Source organism: Cervus elaphus, chromosome 4 (assembly GCF_910594005.1).
Source record: "Cervus elaphus chromosome 4, mCerEla1.1, whole genome shotgun sequence".
NCBI classification, from domain to species: domain Eukaryota; kingdom Metazoa; phylum Chordata; class Mammalia; order Artiodactyla; family Cervidae; genus Cervus; species Cervus elaphus.
The window spans coordinates 12,872,726-12,894,441 of NC_057818.1; the positions used below are offsets into that span (position 1 = coordinate 12,872,726).

Here is a 21,716-nt window from a genome sequence, read left to right on the forward strand (position 1 = left end):
GGTTTTGCGATGGAGGAGGAGGTTGGAGGAATAGTATCACCAGAGGTGGGGCCTGGGTTTTTGTGTCTGTGCTTTTTTTTCAGGTTCATGGGAGCAAGGCAAGATTTCAGGGGCACCTGATTCTGCTCTTAGATTCTTTACCCCATGCTCTTGCCCTTAATTGTGTAATGCAAGCAGCTTACAAAGTACTTCTCTGGAGCACTTTTCTTAGGCTGCAGAGATGGAAAGTGGTCCTCCCACTTCCACCCTCTGATGCCCCTATATTTGAAAACAGAAGGGATGCTAAGCTTGGGCCACCAAACATGCTATGTATTTTTAATGTTTACATTGAACAGATCAGCCCAGTTTACACACACAAACACTAGGAAATTTCACCAGCCCCAGCAGCTGGGAGCTTACCCCAGGCCCAGGAGCTATCCCCTAGAACCTCAGTCTCTCCGTCTTTCAGGTGGAGCTGGTGAATCCTTCTTCACCCCCTGGATTGCTGTGTCATATGAGCTAACGGATGTGAGATGGCTCATAAGACGGCCTTCATAAATCCCAGGGATTTTTTTTTTTTTTTTATTGTTAACGGTTGCATTCCTTCCCTCTGAGAGGAGGATATGCTTTTGCCTGTGGCCTGCCATGTTTGAAACTCTTTCTGAGCACAGCTTAAAAATACTTACTTCATTCTTAGGGGGAAACAAATGGAAAGGAAAAGAAAAAAAATAGGACAGTCAGATGATAAATTTTGTTTTTCTGGTCCCCAGTGAGCCAGAGGCCAAACACACAGCACACGTATTCTAAAAGAGGAATGGTGGGCCAGCCTCCAAAAGGGAAGGGGTTCTGGGAGGGGTGCCTGAGGCCCCGTACATAGAGAGAGGAGGAAGCAGGCAAGGGCGCCATGAGGAGGGCAGGCGGGTTGCAGGGTTGGGGGGAGCTGGGGCCACAGGGAAGGATTTGGTCTGGATTGCTGGCACTTGAAAGAATGAAAGACTGGAAGCCGGCAGAAGCAGCCAGGCAATTCTGGAACTTGGAAGGCACTGTGAGGTTTTGGATAGAGTCTGGCATCCCATGTTTAAGCATGGATTGGGCCCCAACCGAGTCCCCCGCCTCATGATGCTGCGGGACCTCGCGAGGGAAGCCACCCAGAGACAGACACACAATAAGACGTGTGATAAGTGCTTGGAGCCTGGAAACTTGCTCTCCCCCGCAGTGCGAGGGCAGATTCCTGTGGTTTCTGGGCCAAGGCGACCCTACAGGAAGCTGCAAATTTGCGATGTGCCCAGATGTTCCACGCTGATGGCCTTCTGGTCTCCTGCAGACCCAAGGTGGGCGTTCTCCCTGTCCCTAACACTGGGGTGTCTGTGAGCATCTGTTGGTGCTTTTCAATCCCATCATGCTTGGGAGTCCCAAGAATGAAGATGGAGAGCACTGGGTGGTGGTTCATGTGGTCTGCGAGTGCCTGGCCCCCTCTCCCCAGCTGTAGGGAGGGCTGGGGGGCTCAGAGGAAAGCAAGGAGCCGAATCTGCTGGGACCTGGCGGCCGTGGCTCCAACATGAAATTATTATGAATGAACCTTGAGACTTCGCCTCATTGCTGGCACAGACTCAGGCTGTTTTGTGTCCGAGTCTCCTTAGGTGTGAAACTGGGGACATACGTGAGAACAAGCTGGCATCGCAGGGCTCAGGGCAAGGCTAATGGCCAGCAGAGCCAGGGAGTGACAGAGACACACCTCCTGGGCTCTGGCCCTAGCTCCGCCTACTGCGTGACCTCTGGCCTTTACTTCTCTTCTCTGTCTCCTCACCTGGAAACTGAGGATATAACAGAATCTACCTCACTAGCTTGTTGCAGAAATTTGGCACGTGTGGGCCAGGGACCTGTGTGACTCAACCCACGTGCACAAGTGCTCCTGTGATATCTGCATCCAGAGAGAGTGCTCCGCCTGGACGGTCTCACTTCACCTTCCTCGCAGCCCTGTGGGGGGAGTTGCTTTGTGTACCCTTGTTTTACAGGTGGGGAGCCCGAGACTCAGAGAGGTTAACTAGCAGGACAAGGCTCGCACAGCTAGTAAACAGCAGAGCTGTGATGTCCATCTGGTGTGTCGAGTGGTACCAGCGTCCGCACCCTGGTCACCTGCCCACACATGACCAACCATCATCGCCTACTTCCTCCTGCTCTGCTCCGTTCTCACCTGTTCCCTGGCTCCCAAGATGTGTGCCCGGGGACCTTCCTGAGCCACTGGGTCACAGAAGGAAGTAGAAACATCCAGTGGATAGCTCTTCCCTCCACTCCTGGCCCCCTGTGTGCACACACATATGTACACGCGCGAATACATGCATACATACACGAAGGGATGCACGCACATGTACACACTGACACATGCACACACATGAATGCAGGCACATGTGTACATACAGATGCACACATACACACATGCACACTCCAACACTTGCATACACACACTTTCACACATGTTGCAGACACTCAGGATGCTCTCTGGATGACTAGCTTAGCCAAGAAAACCATCTCCCTCTTCCTCTTGTCAACCTCCGTGGCGCTTCTCCCTCAGACTGTGTGTGTGACTTCACTACAGTGTCCCGCTCACCTGGGAGTGCAGACAGGCAGTAGCAGAACGTCCTCAACCACTGGACAGGACCAGGAGGGATACCCACACAGTCACCTACAATGTGCCAGGCTCCTGTCTGTCGAGGGTCATGACCCCATTGCACAAGGCAGAAAACTGAGGCTTAGGAAGCTAAGGGGTTTGCCCAAGGCTCACACAGCTCGAGAGCGATGGGGCAGGATTGGGACCCAGGAGGGTGAGGCCCGGCAGTGAGCCAGGCTTTGGATCTACACAGTGAGCAACATAGACCTGTTTCCCACAGGAGGGAGCACCTGGGCTCCTGGGGGGAATCAGTCAGAGAACAGGCAACAGAAAAATAAATAGAATCGTTGGCAAATTCCTATGCCAGTGAGCTGAGACTGAAAATGACAGGGCAAGCTACTTCAGTTGGAGAAGGAGGAAGTCCTCTGGGGGAAGACCAGGACCATAAAGATGAGAGGAGCTGGCTTCACAAAGAGCCTGGAGAAGTGTTTGAAACAAGGAACAGCATGAGCCAAGCCTTAGGGGACCCATATGTAACCCCCAGCGGGCCTCTCTTTCCTGAGCCAGGGACTGTGTTACCAGCAAGCTCTTGGTCTGCGTGGGGCTTGAGAGTTATGCTGGGACACAGTTATGCAGACCTCACCCTTTAACGTTTTCCTCATCAGGCTCCCTCTTCTCAGCAGGTATTAAAGATGCCAGAAGCAGGGAAGCCCCTTGGCCCTACCCCTGGCATTCCTTCAGGACAGTTCTGCTGACACAGCTTTTTTCTGGCCTGGGTGAGAACCCATAGTCCCACACTTCTGGCCATGGTGATGATGATGAGCTTCCTGTTGACCCCTGAACTGTGAGCCCTGGAATATCCACCAGGGATTCCAAAGAGGTGGCCCTTTCTCTTGTTCCCTTTATTTATAATGCATGGCCTTCCTCCATGCCAAGAGGAAGCCTAGTTTTATTTACATGTCAGTGTCCCAGAGGGCAGAGGGGCCAACCTGGCACCTTTGTCCCCAGGCTGACTCTGGGCTCCAGCTGGCCGGTTGGGACAGCTGTTAACTGCTCAGAAATCAGAGACTCAGATTTTTGAAGCTGGAAGGGATGGGCATTTTGCAGATGAAATGTGAACCCAGAGAGGCCTGGATTTGCCCAAGGCCTCCCCACCAGTGCCAGAGCAGCAGGGAGGATGGAGCGGTCTTGGCTGTGTCCCCTGCTGTGGACAGTCTCCATCAGCAACTGGATGACGGCACCCAGATGTTTGCCGAGTGACTGTGCAGCCCGGGAGTTAGAACAGGTCCCGGAACTGACTGCCCAGGTCTGAATGCCAGCTCCACCATTCATGAAGTGTACCTTAGGGCTCAGTGCCTCCTCTTTCTCATCTGTAAAGTGGGCTGATCATGACACTTAATGCAGAATTATTGGGAGGAGCGACTGAGCAGATGTGTATAAAGTACTTAGATTCTGCCCCTGGCAGGTACTAAGGTCTCTTTCTGTGTTTAATAAATACATGTATCTATACATAGCTACAGTAAATACATGGAAACAGTTAACCCCCTGCCAGAGCTTCTGCCTAACAAGAGGAAAAACGGGCCCAGAGTTGTTGAGTCATGTGCCCTGGAACACACAGCCCTTACAGGACCCTTTCTACCCCTGCCCAGCGGTGGGCTGGGGTGTGGCAAGCTAAGGAGTCTGTCCCCAGCATGCTGCATTCTCTAATATGTCCCAGGAGACAGGGGACAGCTCCTCTTACCTCTGTCACCAGGATTAGATCCCTGGGCCCTGAAAGGTGCCCCCAACCCGGGTCTCCTCAAGGCTGTAAAGGGCCCTTTAGAATGGGGAGAGGGACAGGGGCCCCCTAGCTTACTCTACAGCTTCCGGGCTGAGGGAGCAGCCCTCCCTTGGTGGGTTCCTCCGTCTCCTGGGACGCCGGTCTCGTCCTTACCTGGCTCCGGCTGCGTCCTGCTTGACCTTTACTTAAAGACCAGCTCTAGCGGCTGATGGGTTTCTGCGGGTCCCCGAGGAGACCCTTCAGACGGCTCGAGCCAGGCATGCTGGAGAGAGCCCCTAATTGGGGCAATGAATCATCGAGCGCGGCTCCCGGCTGGACACAAAATAGATAGAGGAGCCGGCGAGCTATTGTGCGCAGTTTGGGACGTGGAGGGGGGGGAGGGGGGAGGGAGGAGGAGGAGGGGAGGAGGGCGGGCAGAGGGGAGGGAGCGAGAGGGAGGGATTCCCCCGCCCGTCGCGCTCCCGCCCTCCTCCTCCCCTACTCCCCCCGCCCTCCTCCTCCCCTCCTCCTCCCCACCTCCCTGCGCACTGCCCGCCGCCCCGCCTCCCTCCTCCCCAATTAAATGACCCAACGCTTTGGCAGGCGCCGGAGCTCGCACATGCGGCTGCCGCTCCAGCCGCCCGGAGCCCGCCGCCGCCGCCGCCGCTGCTGCGTTCCGGGCGCGCTCGCCGCGGCGCCGCCGGGGGCTCGGCTGGCCGGGGGGGAGCCTCTGTGAGCGGAGCAGCGCCCGTGCCCGCCGCCAAACTTTGCGGCGCGCACACATGCTCCAAGTTGGGCGCGGCGGCGGGCTGTGAGGGCCGCCCCGGGCGCGCGGGGGCCGGGACGGGCGGCGCGGCGCGGCCATGAGCGGGCGGCCGGCGCCGGTCTCCCGCAAGCAGCGGCTTATGGCAGCCGTGGGCGAGCGGACGGCGGGCGGCGGCGGTGCGCCGCTCTCCTGCTTCATCTGCGGCGGCGGCATCGGGCGCGGCAAGGAGCTGAAGCTGCAGGTGAAGCAGCCGGTGGCGGCGGCCGGCGCGGGGGCCCCGGCGCAGCCCTTCTTCCCGTTCCTGCAGCAGCAGGAGCCCGCGCCCGGTGCGCGCGAGCTGTCCCCGGCCGACGGCTGCGTGCTGGTGTGCGCCGTTTGCCGCTGCTTCCTGGGCGAGCAGTGGGCCGCCTTCGAGCGCGCCCGCACGCCCGTGGACAAGCGCATGTACTGGCTCAAGCGTCCCCACCAGTGCGACGCGGGCGCGGGCGGGCGCCGCGGAGGCGCCGCGGCCCCCCGCGAGTGGAACGTCGCCTACGCGCTGGGCGGCGCGGACGACGAAGAAGAAGGCGGCGGACCCGGGCCCCGCGCGGCTGCCGAGGAGCCGCGAGACTCGGAGCTGTCGGAGCTATCTGACACCGACCCCCTCTCTGAGCCTGACCCGGCGGCGCGCGACGCCCCCAGTCCCCACCAGGATGGGGCGCCAGCTGCGCGCTCCGCCCCGGGGCCCGGGCCTCGCAGTGGCCGCTGCCTGGAGTGGAGGCCGGCGCTGGGACCCTCTCCGGGACAGGGTGCAGAGACCCTGGCGTCTGGGGATGTGGAAGAGGAGGCAGCCCCCTCGAAGCTCCGCGTGGATGGGGAGCCCAAGGCTGGCATCCGGCGCCGGCGAAAGGGCCCCGGGAGGCACTGGGTCCCAGAGGCCCGGGCCAGCGTCCTGAGGGGCGTGCAGGATCCTTGGCAAGGGCCTTCAGTGCAGGTGGCTCCTGCAGAGGGAACGAAAGGAGCTTCTTTGGGCAGGGTCGCCAAGACTCCCGAGAGCAGGCCACTGGGGGAGAGCTGTGGGGGCTACTGCATGTCTGAGGACAGTGACATCAACATTACCAGCGAGGAGGAGGACCGCAAGGAGCAGCCTCTCCCAGGCCCCCGAGGCCCCAAAGACAAGGAAAATGGTAGTAGTGGCCGTGCGCCCCGGGTTCCCCTGGAGAGCCGGGCAGCACCACCAGAGGGCCTTTGCTGCTACATCTGCGGGTCTGCGCTGTCCCCGGCCTCGCAGCACCAGATCCATGTGCAGAAGCAGGAGAAGCTGGCCCAGGCCCCCTTCTTCCCCTTCCTGTGGCTGCACAGCCCGCCCCCCGGGGCACAGCCCATCAGCGAGGGGGGTAGCACCCTGGTGTGCCCCTGCTGCTTCTCATCCCTCATGCAGCAGTGGCAAAGCTTCGAACTGGCCAGTGTGCCCGTCCTGCAGCGGCTCTACGTGGTGCCCCTGAACAGCCACGCTCCCGGCATGGCCTTCAAGGGCAGGCGGCTCCTGAGGGAAGAGGGCCCCCCCACCGGGTCCCTGCCGGAGGCCTGCTACCTCTGCGGGGAGGACTGCACCCAGGACGCCCGGGCCGTGGCCTCCAGGAGCCTCAACGGCAACGCCAGGGCCTCCATGCATTTCCCCTTCCTCAGCCTCCTGCCCTGCCCGCCCAATGCCCAGGGCCCCAACAAGCGCTGTGAGGTCCGCAGCTGCCCCAAGTGCTTCAGCGTCCTGGAGGACGTCTGGGCCCTGTACCGGGCCTGCCAGAACGAGGAGCTCATCACCTCAGTGCAGGGCTTCCTGGGCAGGTACCACCAGGCCTTCTCTGCCTCCGACCCTACTCTCTCCGAGCCGCCCTTGTCAGCCCAGGGCAGCCCGGCATCGGTCTGCTATATCTGTGGGGCTGAGCTGGGCCCCGGGAAGGAGTTCCAGCTCAACGTGAACCCATCCAGCCGCTTGGGTGAGAAGGAGCCCTTCTTTCCCTTCCTCACCGTCTATCCGCCTGCCCCGCGCGCCAGGCCTGCCGACGCCACCGGCCTGGTGGCCACCTGTGTGCTCTGCTACCACGACCTGCTGGGCCAGTGGCTGCGGCACGAGGCCCGCGGTGCCCACCACGCCGTCAGCCCCTGGTCTCGGCAGTACCGCGTGGAGACATTTGTGTGCTTCTTCTGCCAGCAGGAGAAGAAGCGTTGTCTCGGGCTGAAGGCCGTGCGTGTGGCCCGGCTGCCCTTGTTTCTCTACACTCTGCGAGCGAGCCACAGCCTGCTAGTGGATGACGGGCGGCAGCTGGTCATCGGCGCCTGCACAGAGTGCGGGACCCTGGTGTGCGCTGGCCAGGGGCTCCCTCGCCAGGCACCCGTGGGCTGGAGCTCCCCGGTGGCAGCTGCGAGGAAGGTAAGCAGCCGTCCTCAGTCATCCTCTGAAACCCCAGTAGGGAAAGAAGCAATGTTGTTTTCTATTCTGCTGGGGAGCAGTTTGCACTGATTCTGTGTGCTGTGTTCCAGCAGGAGGGGCCCTCTCGGGTCACCCTGCTGTGCCTGGCTGAGCTCGGAGGCCTGGGGCAGGCCAGAGTTGCTGGGGGGCCGAGTGGTCCTGTGGAAGAATAGGGCACTGCTGAAAGCAGCAGGCATGGGCCTGAACGTGAGTGTGTGTGCAGCGGAATCTATCAAACAGAGGAAGTTCGGGGCACGTCTGTCATCCGCCTGATAACATTGGTAATTAGTCCAGCCACGCGGGTCACTGAGAGGTCTCGTACTTACCCGGTTTGAAACACATCAGAAGTTCCTCTCTCTCTCGTTCCCACTAGGCTTAGCTTTTCCAGAATTTTCCACCCAAGTTCACACTTTTCCTTTGAGGTTCTCTGGTTGCTTAATAGCCGATGAAGACAGATTTCCAGACATGGAGGTCTGGGGCCCGGGAGACAGCGTCCTAGACAGGCCTTTCTCCCGGTGGGAAGAGAGTCTTTCTTCTCTGCAAGTCAGCTGTGCCGGGGGAGGGTGGGAAGCCTGGCGTGCACCCTGTTTATAAGGCGCCTGCCTTCACGCTGCCTGCCCGGGAGGAGCCAGACGGGGTTCAGTTAATTTTGGATCCGGCTTTGCAGAGGCCAAAGCAGGAACTGCCCCCGGTGGGTCTGGGGAAGCAGACGTCTGTGAGTTATGATCACCGTCATGGCTACCGGGGCCAGGAATCCTAGTTTCCACTGAAGCCAGTGGTGCTAGCTTGTCTAATCCGATGCCTGGAGTGGTGGCCACTGGCAAGGGGCTGGCGGAGGACACGTGAACAGGGAAGGGTGCCTTCGCTCGTCCAGGGGTGGATGTCCATCTGCTTGAAAGCTTCCTGAGTCTGCCTGCCACACGTCCATGTGTGTGCGCGTGTGTGGGCTCCTGGGTTGCGTGTTCACACGTGGTGGCTGAGTCTATAAAGTAGGTGCCTGGCCCTGATGCCTTTGTGCTCTGCCCAAGGTTCTTTCAACGTCAGCATCCTCTTTGGGCTTAGTGCTTTCTTTGGGAGCTTTGGTCTGGTTTGGGGGCTTCTGTCTTTAGAACGTTTGGGGATGGCTTCTCACCACCACTGTAGATGCTGACCTCTCCTGGTGGTGTGGGGCAGCCCCACCCAGGGTTTGCTGCTGGGAATCTGACCTGCAGTTCCTGGAAGGGTTGGACCGAGAAGAGCCCAGCCCATCTTTGGAGCAGGGCAGGATTGGGTTCCAGTCCTGCCTCTTCTCTCATTAACTGAGTGCCGGAGAGGACGCCTCTCATCCTCCCTGAGTACATGTCTTTAAGCTGAGGAGTGGAAATAAGCATTACGTGCCTCATGGAGCCATAGTGAGAATTAAATAAATCAGGGCATTTGATTGCCTCTGCAAAATCAAGTGCTTGGCATAGAGTGGGACCCCTCATGTTCTTCTGGTGTGTTGGGACAGATTCTTCCAGGATGCAGGTGGCTTCTGCAGGTTGGGTACAGATTTTCATCTTGGCATTGGGGGCCATGGGGTCATCAGAGCTCTCCCCATGAGGCCTCTCAGACTGTTTTCTGCAGACCATCAAACCGCGATGAGTTTTCCCATGTTGGTTTGCTCACCTCTTAGGAGTTGCTGAAATGCCAGCTGGGGGCCTTAGCTAATAGACCTTAAGGAAGGGAAAGAAGCTGCAGTTCCCAGTCCAGCTGGGACATGGGGCACGGAGGGTGGCCAGGTGTGGATGAAGACGCTAGCTGCAGTCTGCCCAGAAGGGGCCAGTGTGAGTATGGGAAGGCTGAAACATCACACTAACTTTTGCACCATTTCTAAAGCAACTTATCTCATTTGTTCTTTGCCATGTCTGTATGAGACCTTATTATTCCCTTTTTAGAGATAAGTAAATGGAGACTCAGAGAAGTCAGAGGGCCTCGGTGACTATCACACAGCTGGTAGGTGGCCGAGTTGGGTCTTGAACCTAGGTCTTTCTACCCCAGTGTCCTGCTCCATCCAACTCTCTGGTGAGGAAGAGCCTTGGAAGATGGGTGGGATTTGTTGGTGGGGAGGATTCAGGAGAAAGGTAAATAAGGTTGGAGTGAACTAGAAGCCTTGAAATCAGGAAAAGAAGAAAGGGTTTAGAGTTGAAGATGCAGAGGGGCAATAAAAAGTGAAAGCAGGTTCAGAATGGGCTGGGGAGCGCTCTGCCTGGGGCTGGACTGTGGCAGCATCCCAGGTGGCAGGGGAGGCCACCCGGCCTGCGTGAGGTGGGGCAGCAGTGTGGGGCTTAGGCTCCTCCAGACAGAGGGAAAGAGAAGCCACCACTCTGCCCCCAGGAGAGCCTGACTGACGGTCAGCAGACTGTGGGAAACACAGCCTCCTGTCCCCGCATTCGCGCGGCAGATATTTATGGAGCGCCGCCTCTGAGCCAGCCGCTGTTCCAGACCCTGGGCTCTGGTAGTGTCAGGAGAGGACAGCTTCCTGCAGAGCTGTGGCCACAGCAGGCGAGGCTGCTGAGTGCCAGGGTGGGCACGGGGTGGGCACTCAGGGTCCCAGGAGCTGCAGGCAAGCCCAGGGGTGGTGTGGGGGCCCCCACGCGCCTTTCCCGATTCCAGCTCTGGAGACTCTGGTGCTTGCATCCCTATTCCGTGTCTCTCTTGGGGGCAGTTTGAGAATCCGGGGTGGGGCAAGTGGCTGGGGCATTGGAAGGTGGCCGCAGGGAAGCCACTTAGCTGGGACAGTGTGTTCCAGAACCTGGTCTATACCATTTGCTATGATGCCTCAGTTGTTTCCTGTTAAGTATTTACTCATGACTAAATCAACTAGAAAGAAAACATGGAAGGAAGAAAGGAAGGGTGTCCCTGGTACCCTCTGTTTAGATTGTGGCTTTTCTCACCAGCTGGTCCCCTCGCCCTACAGAGCCCCGTGCTCTGTAGCCACTGTCTCTGAGCTGGCTGCTTGGATAAGGCTGTGTTGGGGGTGGGCTGGGGAGGCCGCAGCCTGCCTTTTTGAGGGTGCTTGTCTGAGGAGGAGCCTCAGCACTGGGACCCTGGAAGGACCCTGGCTTGGCCTTAAGACAGATCTGGCTTCAGTCTTCATTCTCCTGGGAGCTGGCTGTGTGACCTAGGGTAAGGCTCTTGCCCTCTCTGAGCCTCAGTTGCTGCCCCTGAGAAATGGAGATGCTCTTTCCTCTGAAAAGTTTATGATGTGACATCTGCTGGCGGACAGCAGAGACATGGGTCCCATTCATTCCCTTCTCGTCCCTGAGCTGCTTCTAGCTCAGGGTTGGTCTCTCACTGGCACCCACGGGCTCTGGTGTCCCAGACCCTGCCCCCACTTTTCTGTTGGGGAAGGGAATGATTGTCCCTCTTGAGAGCTAGGAGGCACGGCTGGCCAGGCTATAATAACCACGAGGGTCTAGAATGCTTCCCGAGTTCCAGCCTGTGCCAGGCTTTCCTGTACTCACACTCACTGGGTCCTCAAAGCACCCCCATTTAGGGAGGTACCGCTATCCTCATGTCATAGAGGGAAAAGCCAGTCCAAAGAGGTCAAGGAGTTTGCCCAAGGTCACTCAGCTAATGACATTGAGGTCAGCACTGGGATAGGAGCCTGGCTTTGGAGTCTGCACTCTTGACTTCTGTCCCCTCTGGGGCTCCAGCCATAGGGGTGGCAGTGCCCTGGGTCTTAATAGTCTTAATAGTTCCTGTGCGTGCCCCTCCCCGTGCCCCCCCCCCCCCAACTTGAGCCAGCAGAGCAGCTGAGAGGTAGGAGCCAGCTTGCCTGGGGCAGAGGTGCTGAGAAGCCCCCACCAGCTGGCTCTGCTGCCAGGCGCCCGCCCCCCGCCACACATTTTCCCACCCACTGAGAAATGGGTGGGTCTTTGCTGCCCCCAGCATCGCCCAGGTGTTCAGATTCCAGCTGGGACCTCCTCCTGCTGCCAGGAGAAGCCTACTCCCATCAAGGATGGGTTTGCCGCGTGATCGAGTGCTTTCCTTGTGAGCCAGTTGGTGGCCAGGCCGCCTTTGCCTCTTCCCTCTGTCCAGGGAGCGTTCTGGGCAATGGAGCGTGCAGCTGTTTACCTAACCGCACCCTGGCCTTCTCCGAGGGGACGCCCGCCCAGCCCCCTGAGCCCGGCCTCCCAGCCTGGAACAGGTGTTGCCGCTGGGCCGCCTTTCTTTTCTCTGCGCTGACATCTGAGGCCTGCAGAGAGCGTCTGTCATCACTCGCCTGTCAGGACCGCGCGCACATCTGTTTCCCGTGTTCCCTGCTCTCTGCGCCCACTCGGCTCCTTGCTCTTCAGGGAGGGCCTGGCGGCCCCTCCTCCCTGGTCCAGGCTTGAGGGGCACCTGGACAAGGTGATTGGTTGGGGAGCCTCCCGGAAGGTGCCAGGAGAGGCTGCCAGCTGGGCTGACACTGGCACCCTGTCCCTGGCAGCTGCTGTGAAGTGACTGGGCTTCAGGCCCTTCCCAAGCTCTGACCACCTCCTCCGAGGGGAGGTCTCTGCTTTTCTTGGCGAGTTGGGAGCCATCTGCTCAGTTGAGTAAACTTTCCAGATGCGCCTCGTCTTAACCCTGGAGGTGATTGGAGACAACTGGGATGGCCAAAGGTCTTCAAAACTCAGCCTCCCTGGAGACAGGGAAAGGGCTGGGGCAGGGCTGGAGGGGTAGCTTGCCCAGAGCTTTTTGGCCCCTTCTCTGCTTAGATTTCTCTGGATCTGACCCCTGGAAGGTTAACTGCTGTGACTGTCTTCTGAGCGATTGAAGGTTCTGGCCTTGTTGGCACATTTTCTTGGCTGAGGAAGAGCCCACATCTGGATTTCAGGTCCATCTTCTGTCCCAGGCCCGTGTCGCTGCAGGGACTGTGGAGAGGGATAGTGCTTCTGCCCTCTGGGAAGAACATTGAGGACCTTGGCTTCCATTTGCCACTCGGCCCCAGAGGGAGCCCCACGAGGGTGGTGGTGTAAGGAGCTTGTACTCACCATGTGACTTGTGGTCGTTTCCCTGGCTGGTCCTCAGGGCTCACGGGTAGTTTGCCTGCCACACGTGGAATCTGGCCTGTGGTATTTATTAATTTTTTTTCCTTTTTCCTCCAGCTTTATCAAGCTATAAAAGACATACAACATGATATAGTTTTAAGGTATATGCAGAGTATTGATTAGATACATGTATCTATTGCAAAATGATCTCTATCCCACCCCATAGTTGCCATTTCTTTTTTGTGGTGAAACCGTTTTAAGATCTGTTCTCTAACAGCATTTGAGTATGTGATACAGCGTTGTAAGCCATAATCCTCACTTAGATCCCCAGACTTGTTAACCTGTGGCTGGAAATTCAGTGTTTCCCCGTTTCATGGGAATCTAGGTTTTAAATTTGGTATGTCATTCTGTGGCCCCGAAACGCCATGATGTTCTCTGCCGGGGAGGATAACATGTTAGGGTCAGAAAACCCTCATGGGTCATCAGTTTTCAGGCAGCATTATATCAGGAGGACCAACAAGCCCACAGCCTAAGGCCACTTTTCTGGGTTTATTTTTTCCACTGAAGAAGCTGCAGTGCCTGAGGGCGAGGTGGGGTTCATCTCAGAGGACGGCAGGGTCTAGTCGGGTGGGTTTTGCTGGGAGTCAGGACTGTGGGCTGACTCTTGTTTTTGTTTTGTTTTTACATTGAGATCTAATTCAAACACTACAAGACTCACTCTTTTGAAGTATACAGTTCAGTGGCTTTTAGTGTCTTTACAGGGTTGTGCAGCTGTCTTCACTCTCTAGTCCAGAACATTCCTGTCACCCCCCAAAAGAAACCCCTTCTGGTCACCTCCCACCCCCAGGCCCTGGCAGCCACAAATCTCCTGTCTGTGGGTGCATATATTCTACATTTTGTAGAAATGGAACCACACCATATGGAGTCAATTGTGCTTGGCTTCTGTCGCGTCACATGTTTTCAAGATTCACTCACATTGTAGCATGAATCAGTACTTCAGCCCTTTTTATGGCTGAATAATACTCCACTACATGGATAAAGCACATTTTGTTTATCAGTGGATGAACATTTGGGCTGTTTCTGCCTTTTGACTGTTGTGAATTACCACTGTGAACATTTGTGTACAGGTTTTTGTGTGGATCTGTTTTCTCTTGGGCAGATAACCCAGAGTGGAATTGCTGGGTCTCCTGGTAATTCCACATTGACTCTTTCAGTTCTCTTTTCCTTTGAGGGTTTTAGGCAGCCAAATTATATGATATGATTAGGTTTGAGAAAGTCACATTTGTGACTCCTTGAAGCTGTGTTCTGTCAGCTCACTGACCACTGTCACACCTTCCATAGATGGTCTCCACCATGGGGTTTGTTTGGAGCTGGGAGTTGGTCTTCTCCCTGGAATAAGAGGAGTTTTTGTGAGAACATGTTGCATTTGCTCGTGGGGTTTTTTACTTGCTCCAGCTGCACCCCTGGAAGGCAGAAGCCCCAGATTCTGGCCCCAGAACTCAGTGGCCTTCACTCAGACCCTCCACCTGTCTGGGTCTCAGTTTTCCCCTCTGTGAAATGGAAGCAGATGCTGGACTAGAAGCTGAGCCCCTTGGCTCCTGTGCCGCCGTCAAGCTGTCATCTTTCTGCACCTGTTGGCGGGAGTGGGACTGGGCAGTGGGGAGAGAAGATCCTCGAGGTTGAGCTCTAGCTTGGCCTGTGAGTCCAGCAGCTCTGAAGCTCTCTGCCCGCTCACTGGCTGCCCCAGCCACTTGCTGCCCGACCTATTTGGGTTGGAACCCTGAATGAAATTGATTGCTGGATTGGATTTCCTTCCAGAGGTGCCAGCAACCTTGAATGGACGACACAAAGGTCACAGTTGGTATTTGGCTCAGCTGAACCAGGCAGGCATGCCGGGGCCCTGGGCAGGAGCAGCCACCTCTTGAAGCTGTTTCTACCTGCAGAGTGTGAGTGAAGTGGGGAGAAGAGGCAGTCCAGGGTCCAAAGAGGACCACTCAAAGGTCAGAGCCCACCGAGGTCACTTTGTCCTGCCCGCTTACTAGTATCAATTGTTGGCAGAGCCAGTGCCAAGGAAGATCATTGAGGGGGTTCTGTCCACCCCCTGGTCCTGATGCAGACATCGTGAGGTCTCAGGAGATGGTGATGGCGACGATGATGCTGTAGCAGATGATGCTGATCTAATGGCGCCCACTCTGTGCCAGCCACTGCCCTCCTCCGCAGACTGCCTGTTCCTCTTCTGACCACAGAGGGTGGCGTGCACTGCTCTGTGGAAAGGTGACATGAGTCTCATTTCTCAAATGGGGAGACCAGGGCTCCTGACCCTGAGAGTTTTGGATTACATGGCAGAGCTGGGACGTGAGAGAGTGGGTGGTCTAACAAATGGCCTCTTCCCATGCCCAGGCGTGAGTGGCACCCATGGGGAGAGAGTGTGGGGCTGGCAGGGGCCCACCCTGGTGGAGCCACAGGGGAGGCTGCCCTTGGACTCTTGCACCAGCTCCCTGAGGGGGCCAGCGGGGGAGGGGTCGGAGCATTGGCACACTGCAGCCATGTTTTATAAGCCTTCCCAGACCTGTAAACCTCACCCGGCTTTCAGACGAGGGTTCACAGACAGGGATTAAGAGGTTTGTGTGGGTTCTGCCGCTGGGAGAGACGGAGACAGGTGGGAGGCAGGCACGGCCTTGCAGACTCCCAGACGCTGCAGCCCCGGGTCAGGAGGCTCAGGGGTCCTGTGTTGACAGCCATCAGTCCAAGACGTGGGAGGCCTGGAGGAGCCTTTCAGGCCTGTAAGGATTAGATGGCCCGAGAGGGTGGCCTTGCATGGGCATAGGTGCCAGCTCTTTTAATCCTGAATCCTTTGATGGCAGGATCTCTCCCCAGACCCTTTTCCTTCTGGAGCGTCTTGCTCAGATGTGTGCTGTTCTTTCCTTTGTGTAATTGTGCGATGCCCTGGGGCCATCGGATGAGGGGGCCTGAAATGTTTTGAGCCGTCTCTGCATCACCGGCCCTCCACACCCAGCACCTTGGATGCCGAGGACCCCAGTGCAAGGAGAGACGAAGTTGGGCAGCCTCACTGTGCACTGTCCCCTGGGTCTTGGCGGGGAGGGGGCAATGGTGGGGGCAGTGCCATACTGGAGACAAGGCTTCTGTCTTGTGCCAGAGCTGAGGCTCCTGGGCGCACACACACCCCGGTCCAGAGTAGGGCAGCCCTCCACCCTGGCCTGGGCACAGCCTGGTCTGACTGCAGTCACCCGGCCCCCCTCTTGCAAAGGGAAAGATTGCTTCTCTTGCCCCTCACCCTCCTCCTCTTGTGAAATTGCACTTTCTTTGCTTTTCAAAACTGTGTGAGGAAAGCGGGCTCTGGCTCTAGTGACTTCTGCCATGGAGTGGCCGGAGTCCTTCCAGTTAGCAGGCAAAACCTGGACCTCACTCACCTGTCGCTCACCAGGTGATAGGGAAGCACCAGGCTTTCTTTGAGGTGAGACCTGGCTTCGGGGCAGGTCCTGAGGAGGGTGGGCACAGGAGGGAGCCTGGAGACCCTGAACTGGAGGATGGCCAGTTGTGGGGGCATGAGAGGATTGACCCTTTCCCCCCACAGCCCCCCGCCCACTGACTGTGCACACCCTGGCACACTCACCTCTCACACCCACTTTGTACACATGCACTCACATGAGTGCATGCTCTCTTGTATGAATAACACACACTCCCACATCACATTCTCTGAGAGGTCTTAATATCTGTTGCAATTTTTAATATCTTTTTTTTTCCCTTAGTTTTGTCAAATTTTGCTTCATGTATTTTGAGGCTCCTGCATGTTTATGGTTTTTTTCATCTTTCTGATGAGTTGGCCATCTTGTCACAGATATGTATCCCTCTGTCTCTGGAAAGATCTGTATCTTAAAGTCTGGAATCATCTCCATCTGAAAATCAAGGCCTGTGAGATCCAGAGAGGGAAAGGGACTTGCCCATGGCCACATCGCTGTCAGTGTTGAGGGCAGGATTCACATCTCTCTGTGCAGCTCCTAAGGTTTCTCCACCCCAACAGCGGCTTGGAGGCAGTGGGTCTGAAAGAAGCCCCATTCTGGTAACTTTCTGGGCGCCTGCATTTTGATGTCATGATTGTCAGGTGGCCAGAACTGTGTCCCTGCCCGCCCTCAGCAGAGGACCCCCCAGGAGCCTCAGAGGTCGGCCTCCACTGGAGCCGAGCATCTGGCCTACAGCCTGTGGAGCCCAGCTGAGCATGCTTGGAACACCCTCTGGAAATTTCTGGCCCAACGCTGCTCTGCAGCTACTGACCCTCCCTGCTCCGTTTGGTGAGATTGTTCCGAGCGTGTTGGGCGGGCCTTCCCAGGACTCACATGTAGAATTTTTCCAGGTGGCAGGAGAATGTCCCCCCTTGCAGGCTCCTCTGGAGTGTGTAGGCCTTTTGGAGCTTGTGCCAAATCCACTTCCTGGTGGCTTGACCCCAGCTGGGCCCACGGTCTGGAGCTCCTCAGGGGCTCTGTGCTCTCCATCTGAAACTCAGACCGCCCTCCAGTGGGGCCGAGTCAGCCCAGCCAGGCCTGCTCCCGTGTCCCGGAGGAGAGCCACCTCCACCTCCCTCAGGCATCCTGGGAAACCCTGGGACCTGCGGGGGGCTTGGGAGGGGTGTTGCCCAGGAGATGTTTGTGGGGAGAATTGATGCAGTAAGGGGACATGTTTGCCTTAAAGCTGTAAATAAGGGCGCATAAGTGAGATGATGGGTTGGTTGCCTCAGCAGCGTTTCAGTAAGCCCCCTTCACGCCCGGGATGCTGCGCTCAGAGTTCAGGAGCATGACTGTGCCAGCTGAGGGCTGTGAACACTGTTGTTTATCTAATGCTAGACATGGTCTGTCCTTGTGATACACATGATTGTTTTACATACCACTAGGCAAGAAAAGTGCTGTTCATGAAACCGACACTCTACCCATTGTAAGGTTCATCCTGATTTCAGGAGTCTAAAATGTAAAATAGCCTGGGTCCTCAAATTGGTGAGATGCAGTGAAGTGAATGAAGATGACAGTGATAAGGAATCATCAGCGGCAGCTCCCTCGTGTTAGATGCTCATAAGACATTGTCTTATTGGCCCTAGTGACTAGGACTCTTGGGGGTGAATGAGGGAAGTTGGTGCCTGTCTTTCTGGCTGGGCCCCTTGGGGTGACTTTGCAGAGACTGCTTAAGGTCCCGCTGAGCCTGGATAGGGCCATGGTTGGGGTTGCAACAGCAAAATGGCTACACTGGGCACCACGGAGGAGCAGTCAGCCTTGAGAGACCCTCCAAGTCCAGGCCAGGCAACAGGGAGTGGCCCAGCTGGCAGGCTGGCCCTGTAGCGTCCTGGTGCCTGGGGCTCTGTGCCCCAGGGGGTGTGACGGGATCCCTTGTGATTCTGGCTGCAGTGGCGCTGGGGCCCTAATTAGGTAGAACAGCCTCAGCAGAAACTGGCAGCTGCGTGCTCAGGGGCCCTGGCTGGTGGAAGGGGCAGGAACAGGGCTGCCACTGACCCCCCATGCCCCCACCACCCTACTGGTGGCAGCTTCAGGCCAGACCAAGGTCCTAGGGAGGGTTCAGGGTCCCTGTCAGAACCCTGCAAGCATAGAAGCCTTTCTGCTCTGGGGAGAGATACGGGACACCAGGAACTTGGTTCCAGACTTTTCCTGTTAGGATGCCTGCCTCTGCGCAGTGTCACTTAGCTCTCCCAGCTGTCCATAAAAGGGGGGATGGAATCGCAGCTCTAGGCAAGGCCATGTTGGTTGCTTTCCAAGGGCAGATGGTGTGGTTTGGCCAAGGGTATTCTGAAGTCAGACCTCGCTACCCACCCCTGCCACCCATGTCGTCCTCAGCATCACTTCAGGGCTCTGAGCCCCAGGCTTCTCATCCATACACGAGGACAGTCTTATGTCCTCCCTTTCCGGGGCATGAGGCAGTTGAAGCCCTTAGTGAGAGCCTGGCAAGCCATCAAGACCCCAGCAATGTTTGCTGTGGTTACTGGAGGCAGAGGAAGGAAGGGGGTTTGAGGAATCTGAAGCTCCACTTGGAGGGGGTTAGAAAGCCTGGAAGTAGCCCAAGGCATGTGGGGTCTGAGCTCCCGTCATCCCCTCCCTGGGCTCCCAGCGCTCATCTGAGAGGTGAAGGGAGCATTTGGGTGATTATCTCTCACGTGACCTCCGGCCCTGAGAAGGGCCACAGTGGTGCTTGGTGGCAGTCAGCAGGTGTGTGTCACATGACTGCTTGTCTGTCTGTGGGCCTGTCTCCTCATCTGCATATGGGAATTATTATAGTGTGTGTGTGTCTTAGGGCTCAGTACATAGTACATGTTCAGTAAATACTGGCTCTTGTTTTTTTTCCCCAATTATTTTTATTAGTTGAAGGCTAATTACTTTACAATATTGTAGTGGTTTTTGCCATACATTGACATGAATCAGCCATGGGTTTACATGTGTTCCCCATCCTGAACCCCCCTCCCACCTCCCTCCCCATCCCATCCCTCTGGGTCTTCCCAGTGCACCAGCCCCGAGCACTTGTCTCATGCATCCACCCTGGACTGGCGATCTGTTTCACTCTTGATAATACACATGTTTCGATGCTGTTCTCAGATCATCCCACCCTCGCCTTCTCCCATAGAGTCCAAAAGTCTGTTCTATATATTTGTGTGTCTTTTTCTGTCTTGCATATAGGATTATCATTACCATCTTTCTCAATTCCATATATATGTGTTAGTATACTGTATTGGTGTTTATCTTTCTGGCTTACTTCACTCTGTATAATGGGCTCCAGTTTCATCCATCTCATTAGAACTGATTCAAATGAATTATTTTTAATGGCTGAGTAATATTCCATGGTGTATATGTACCACAGCTTCCTTATCCATTCGTCTGCTGATGGGCATCTAGGTTGCTTCCATGGCCTGGCTATTATAAACAGTGCTGCAATGAACATTGGGGTGCACGTGTCTCTTTCAGATCTGGTTTCCTTGGTGTGTATGCCCAGGAGTGGGATTGCTGGGTCATACGGCAGCTCTATTTCCAGTTTTTTAGGGAATCTCCACACTGTTCTCCGTCTTATTGTTTTTAAAAAATGCCACTGAAGTGTAGTTGATTTGCAATGTTATATTAGTTTCTGTTGTACAGCAAAGTGATTCAGTTATACATATTTTCTTTTTTCATATTCTTTTCCTTATGATTTATCACAGGGTATGTTTTTTAAGGTTTGTGTGTATGTGTGTGTGGACCATTTTTAAAGTCTTTATTGAGTTTGGTACAGCACCGCTTCTGTTGTTTGTATTCTGCTTTTTTTTTTGGCCGTAAAGCTTGTGGGATCTTAGCTCCCCAACCGAGAACCAGTTGAACCCGCCTCCGCCCCCACCGCCCCCCCAGCCCAGTGCTGGAGGCAGCATCTCACCTGCTGGGCCGCCAGGGAAGCCCCATCACAGGATGCTGAACATAGCTCCCTGTGCTGTTCGCCAGACCTTTGTCGATCCATCCTGTGTGTAACAGTTTGCATCCGCTCATCCCACACTCTAGCCCGCCCCTGCCCCTCTCCCCCTTGGCACCCACAAGTCTTTTCTCTGTGTCTGTGGGTCTGTTTCTGTTTCATAGATAAGTTCATTTGTGCTGCGTTTTAGATTCCGCACGTAAGTGATATTATGTGATCTTTGTCTTTCTCTTCCCGACTTGCTTAGTGACGCTAACCTCTGGTTGTGTCTGTGTTGCTGCAGATGACATGACTTTAGTTCCTTTTCTGACTGAGAAGTACTCCACTGCATACATGGACCACGTCTCTTTATCCCTTCATCTGTCGGTGGACATTAGCTTGTCTCCATGGCTTGTCTGTTGTGAATCGTGCTGCTATGAACATTGTGGCACATGTATCTTTTCAAATTATAGTTTTGTCTGGAAATTTGCCTAGGTTTTTAATATTTTTGCTGTTTCTCATTTAGTTTCCTCTCTAGTTCTCATCTTTCTGGAGAGCTGACCCATAGATCTCAAAAACATAGGGATCTGAACCCCATTAGTGAGATGAAATGAACCAGGAGGGGCACCTTTTGGATCAGGCCATGAGGAAGAGGGACCCTCTAGAGGCAGGAGTTTGGGGAGCTCACAGAGACCCCTCATTCTCAATGCGGCATCCCCACTCCTACAGACAGATTTATTAACCTCAAAAGCAGAATCTGGGGGCACACATGCAATTTTTCCGGAGAGAGGACATCAGTGGCTTTTATTAGACTCTCAAAAGGGTGTGTGACCCCCCCAAAGGTAAAGAGCCACTGTTAGCTTCTGCATACACTCATAGCATCATGCACGTGGGCTGACTCCTCACTATTCCTTGAAACCATCTGACTTGTTCCCACCATCATATCTTGATATATGCTCTTTCTTCCACTTTTCTGCCTATTTCCCCACTCCCGGAAGCCTTCTTTGCTAACTTCTACCAGCTGAAGTCTTCCCCCTCTCCCCTAAGGGCCTAGGCCCTTGTCTGTATGCAATTTCCCCCCACTTGGCAATAATTAATCATTTTATTATGTGCAGCTTCATGCTGTCTTCTAGTTGCTTCACATCTGTAAGCCCTGTCTCTCCAACTAGATGGAAATAGCTAAAATTGGAGTTTTTATCCTTGAACTCGCCATTGGTTTTTCTTTTGTGCATTGTACATGGCAGATCCTTGCCAACCGGGAGAATGGCATTCCTAAAGAGCCCCATAATTGGCAAAACCACAGTTGGCAAAATAAGGTCTCAGAGAAAATAGGTTAGGGAGAAAACAATAAAGATAACATTAAGTATATATACATATATATTTTAAAGTATATGTTTTTAAAAATCGTAGTAAATAAAGATTCTAGGAGACACACACCAACTTCGTCCACGTTAAAACCCTACTCCACGAGGTAGGCTGTTCCTGAGAGTCTTTCTTCAGTAGATGGTTTCTCTCTCTGCTTAGCTGTCATCTTGAGGTGCTGAGGGAGAGTTCTGTAAGGTTAATTTCCTCTTGAGTCAGTTTTGGTAATTTATGGTTTTTCAGGAAACTTACCCATTTCATCTAGGTAGTCAAATTAATTGGCATAACTCCTTCATAATGTTTTCTTATTATTCTTTCAATGTCTATAGGTTCTGTAATGATGTACCCTCCTGCATTCCTGATATAGGTCGTTG

At 55.2% G+C, this 21,716-nt stretch overlaps 1 protein-coding gene across 1 annotated transcript in view; it reads left to right on the forward strand.

Moving 5' to 3' along the window:
* Positions 1-5,018: 5,018 nt before the first annotated feature.
* The window catches only part of GSE1 (Gse1 coiled-coil protein), a 392,798-nt gene continuing 376,100 nt past the window's right edge, over positions 5,019-21,716 (forward strand). Inside the window, 1 exon segment of the mRNA XM_043898214.1 lies at positions 5,019-7,522. Within this exon segment, the coding sequence (XP_043754149.1) occupies positions 5,210-7,522 (2,313 nt within the window). The 5' untranslated portion in view covers positions 5,019-5,209.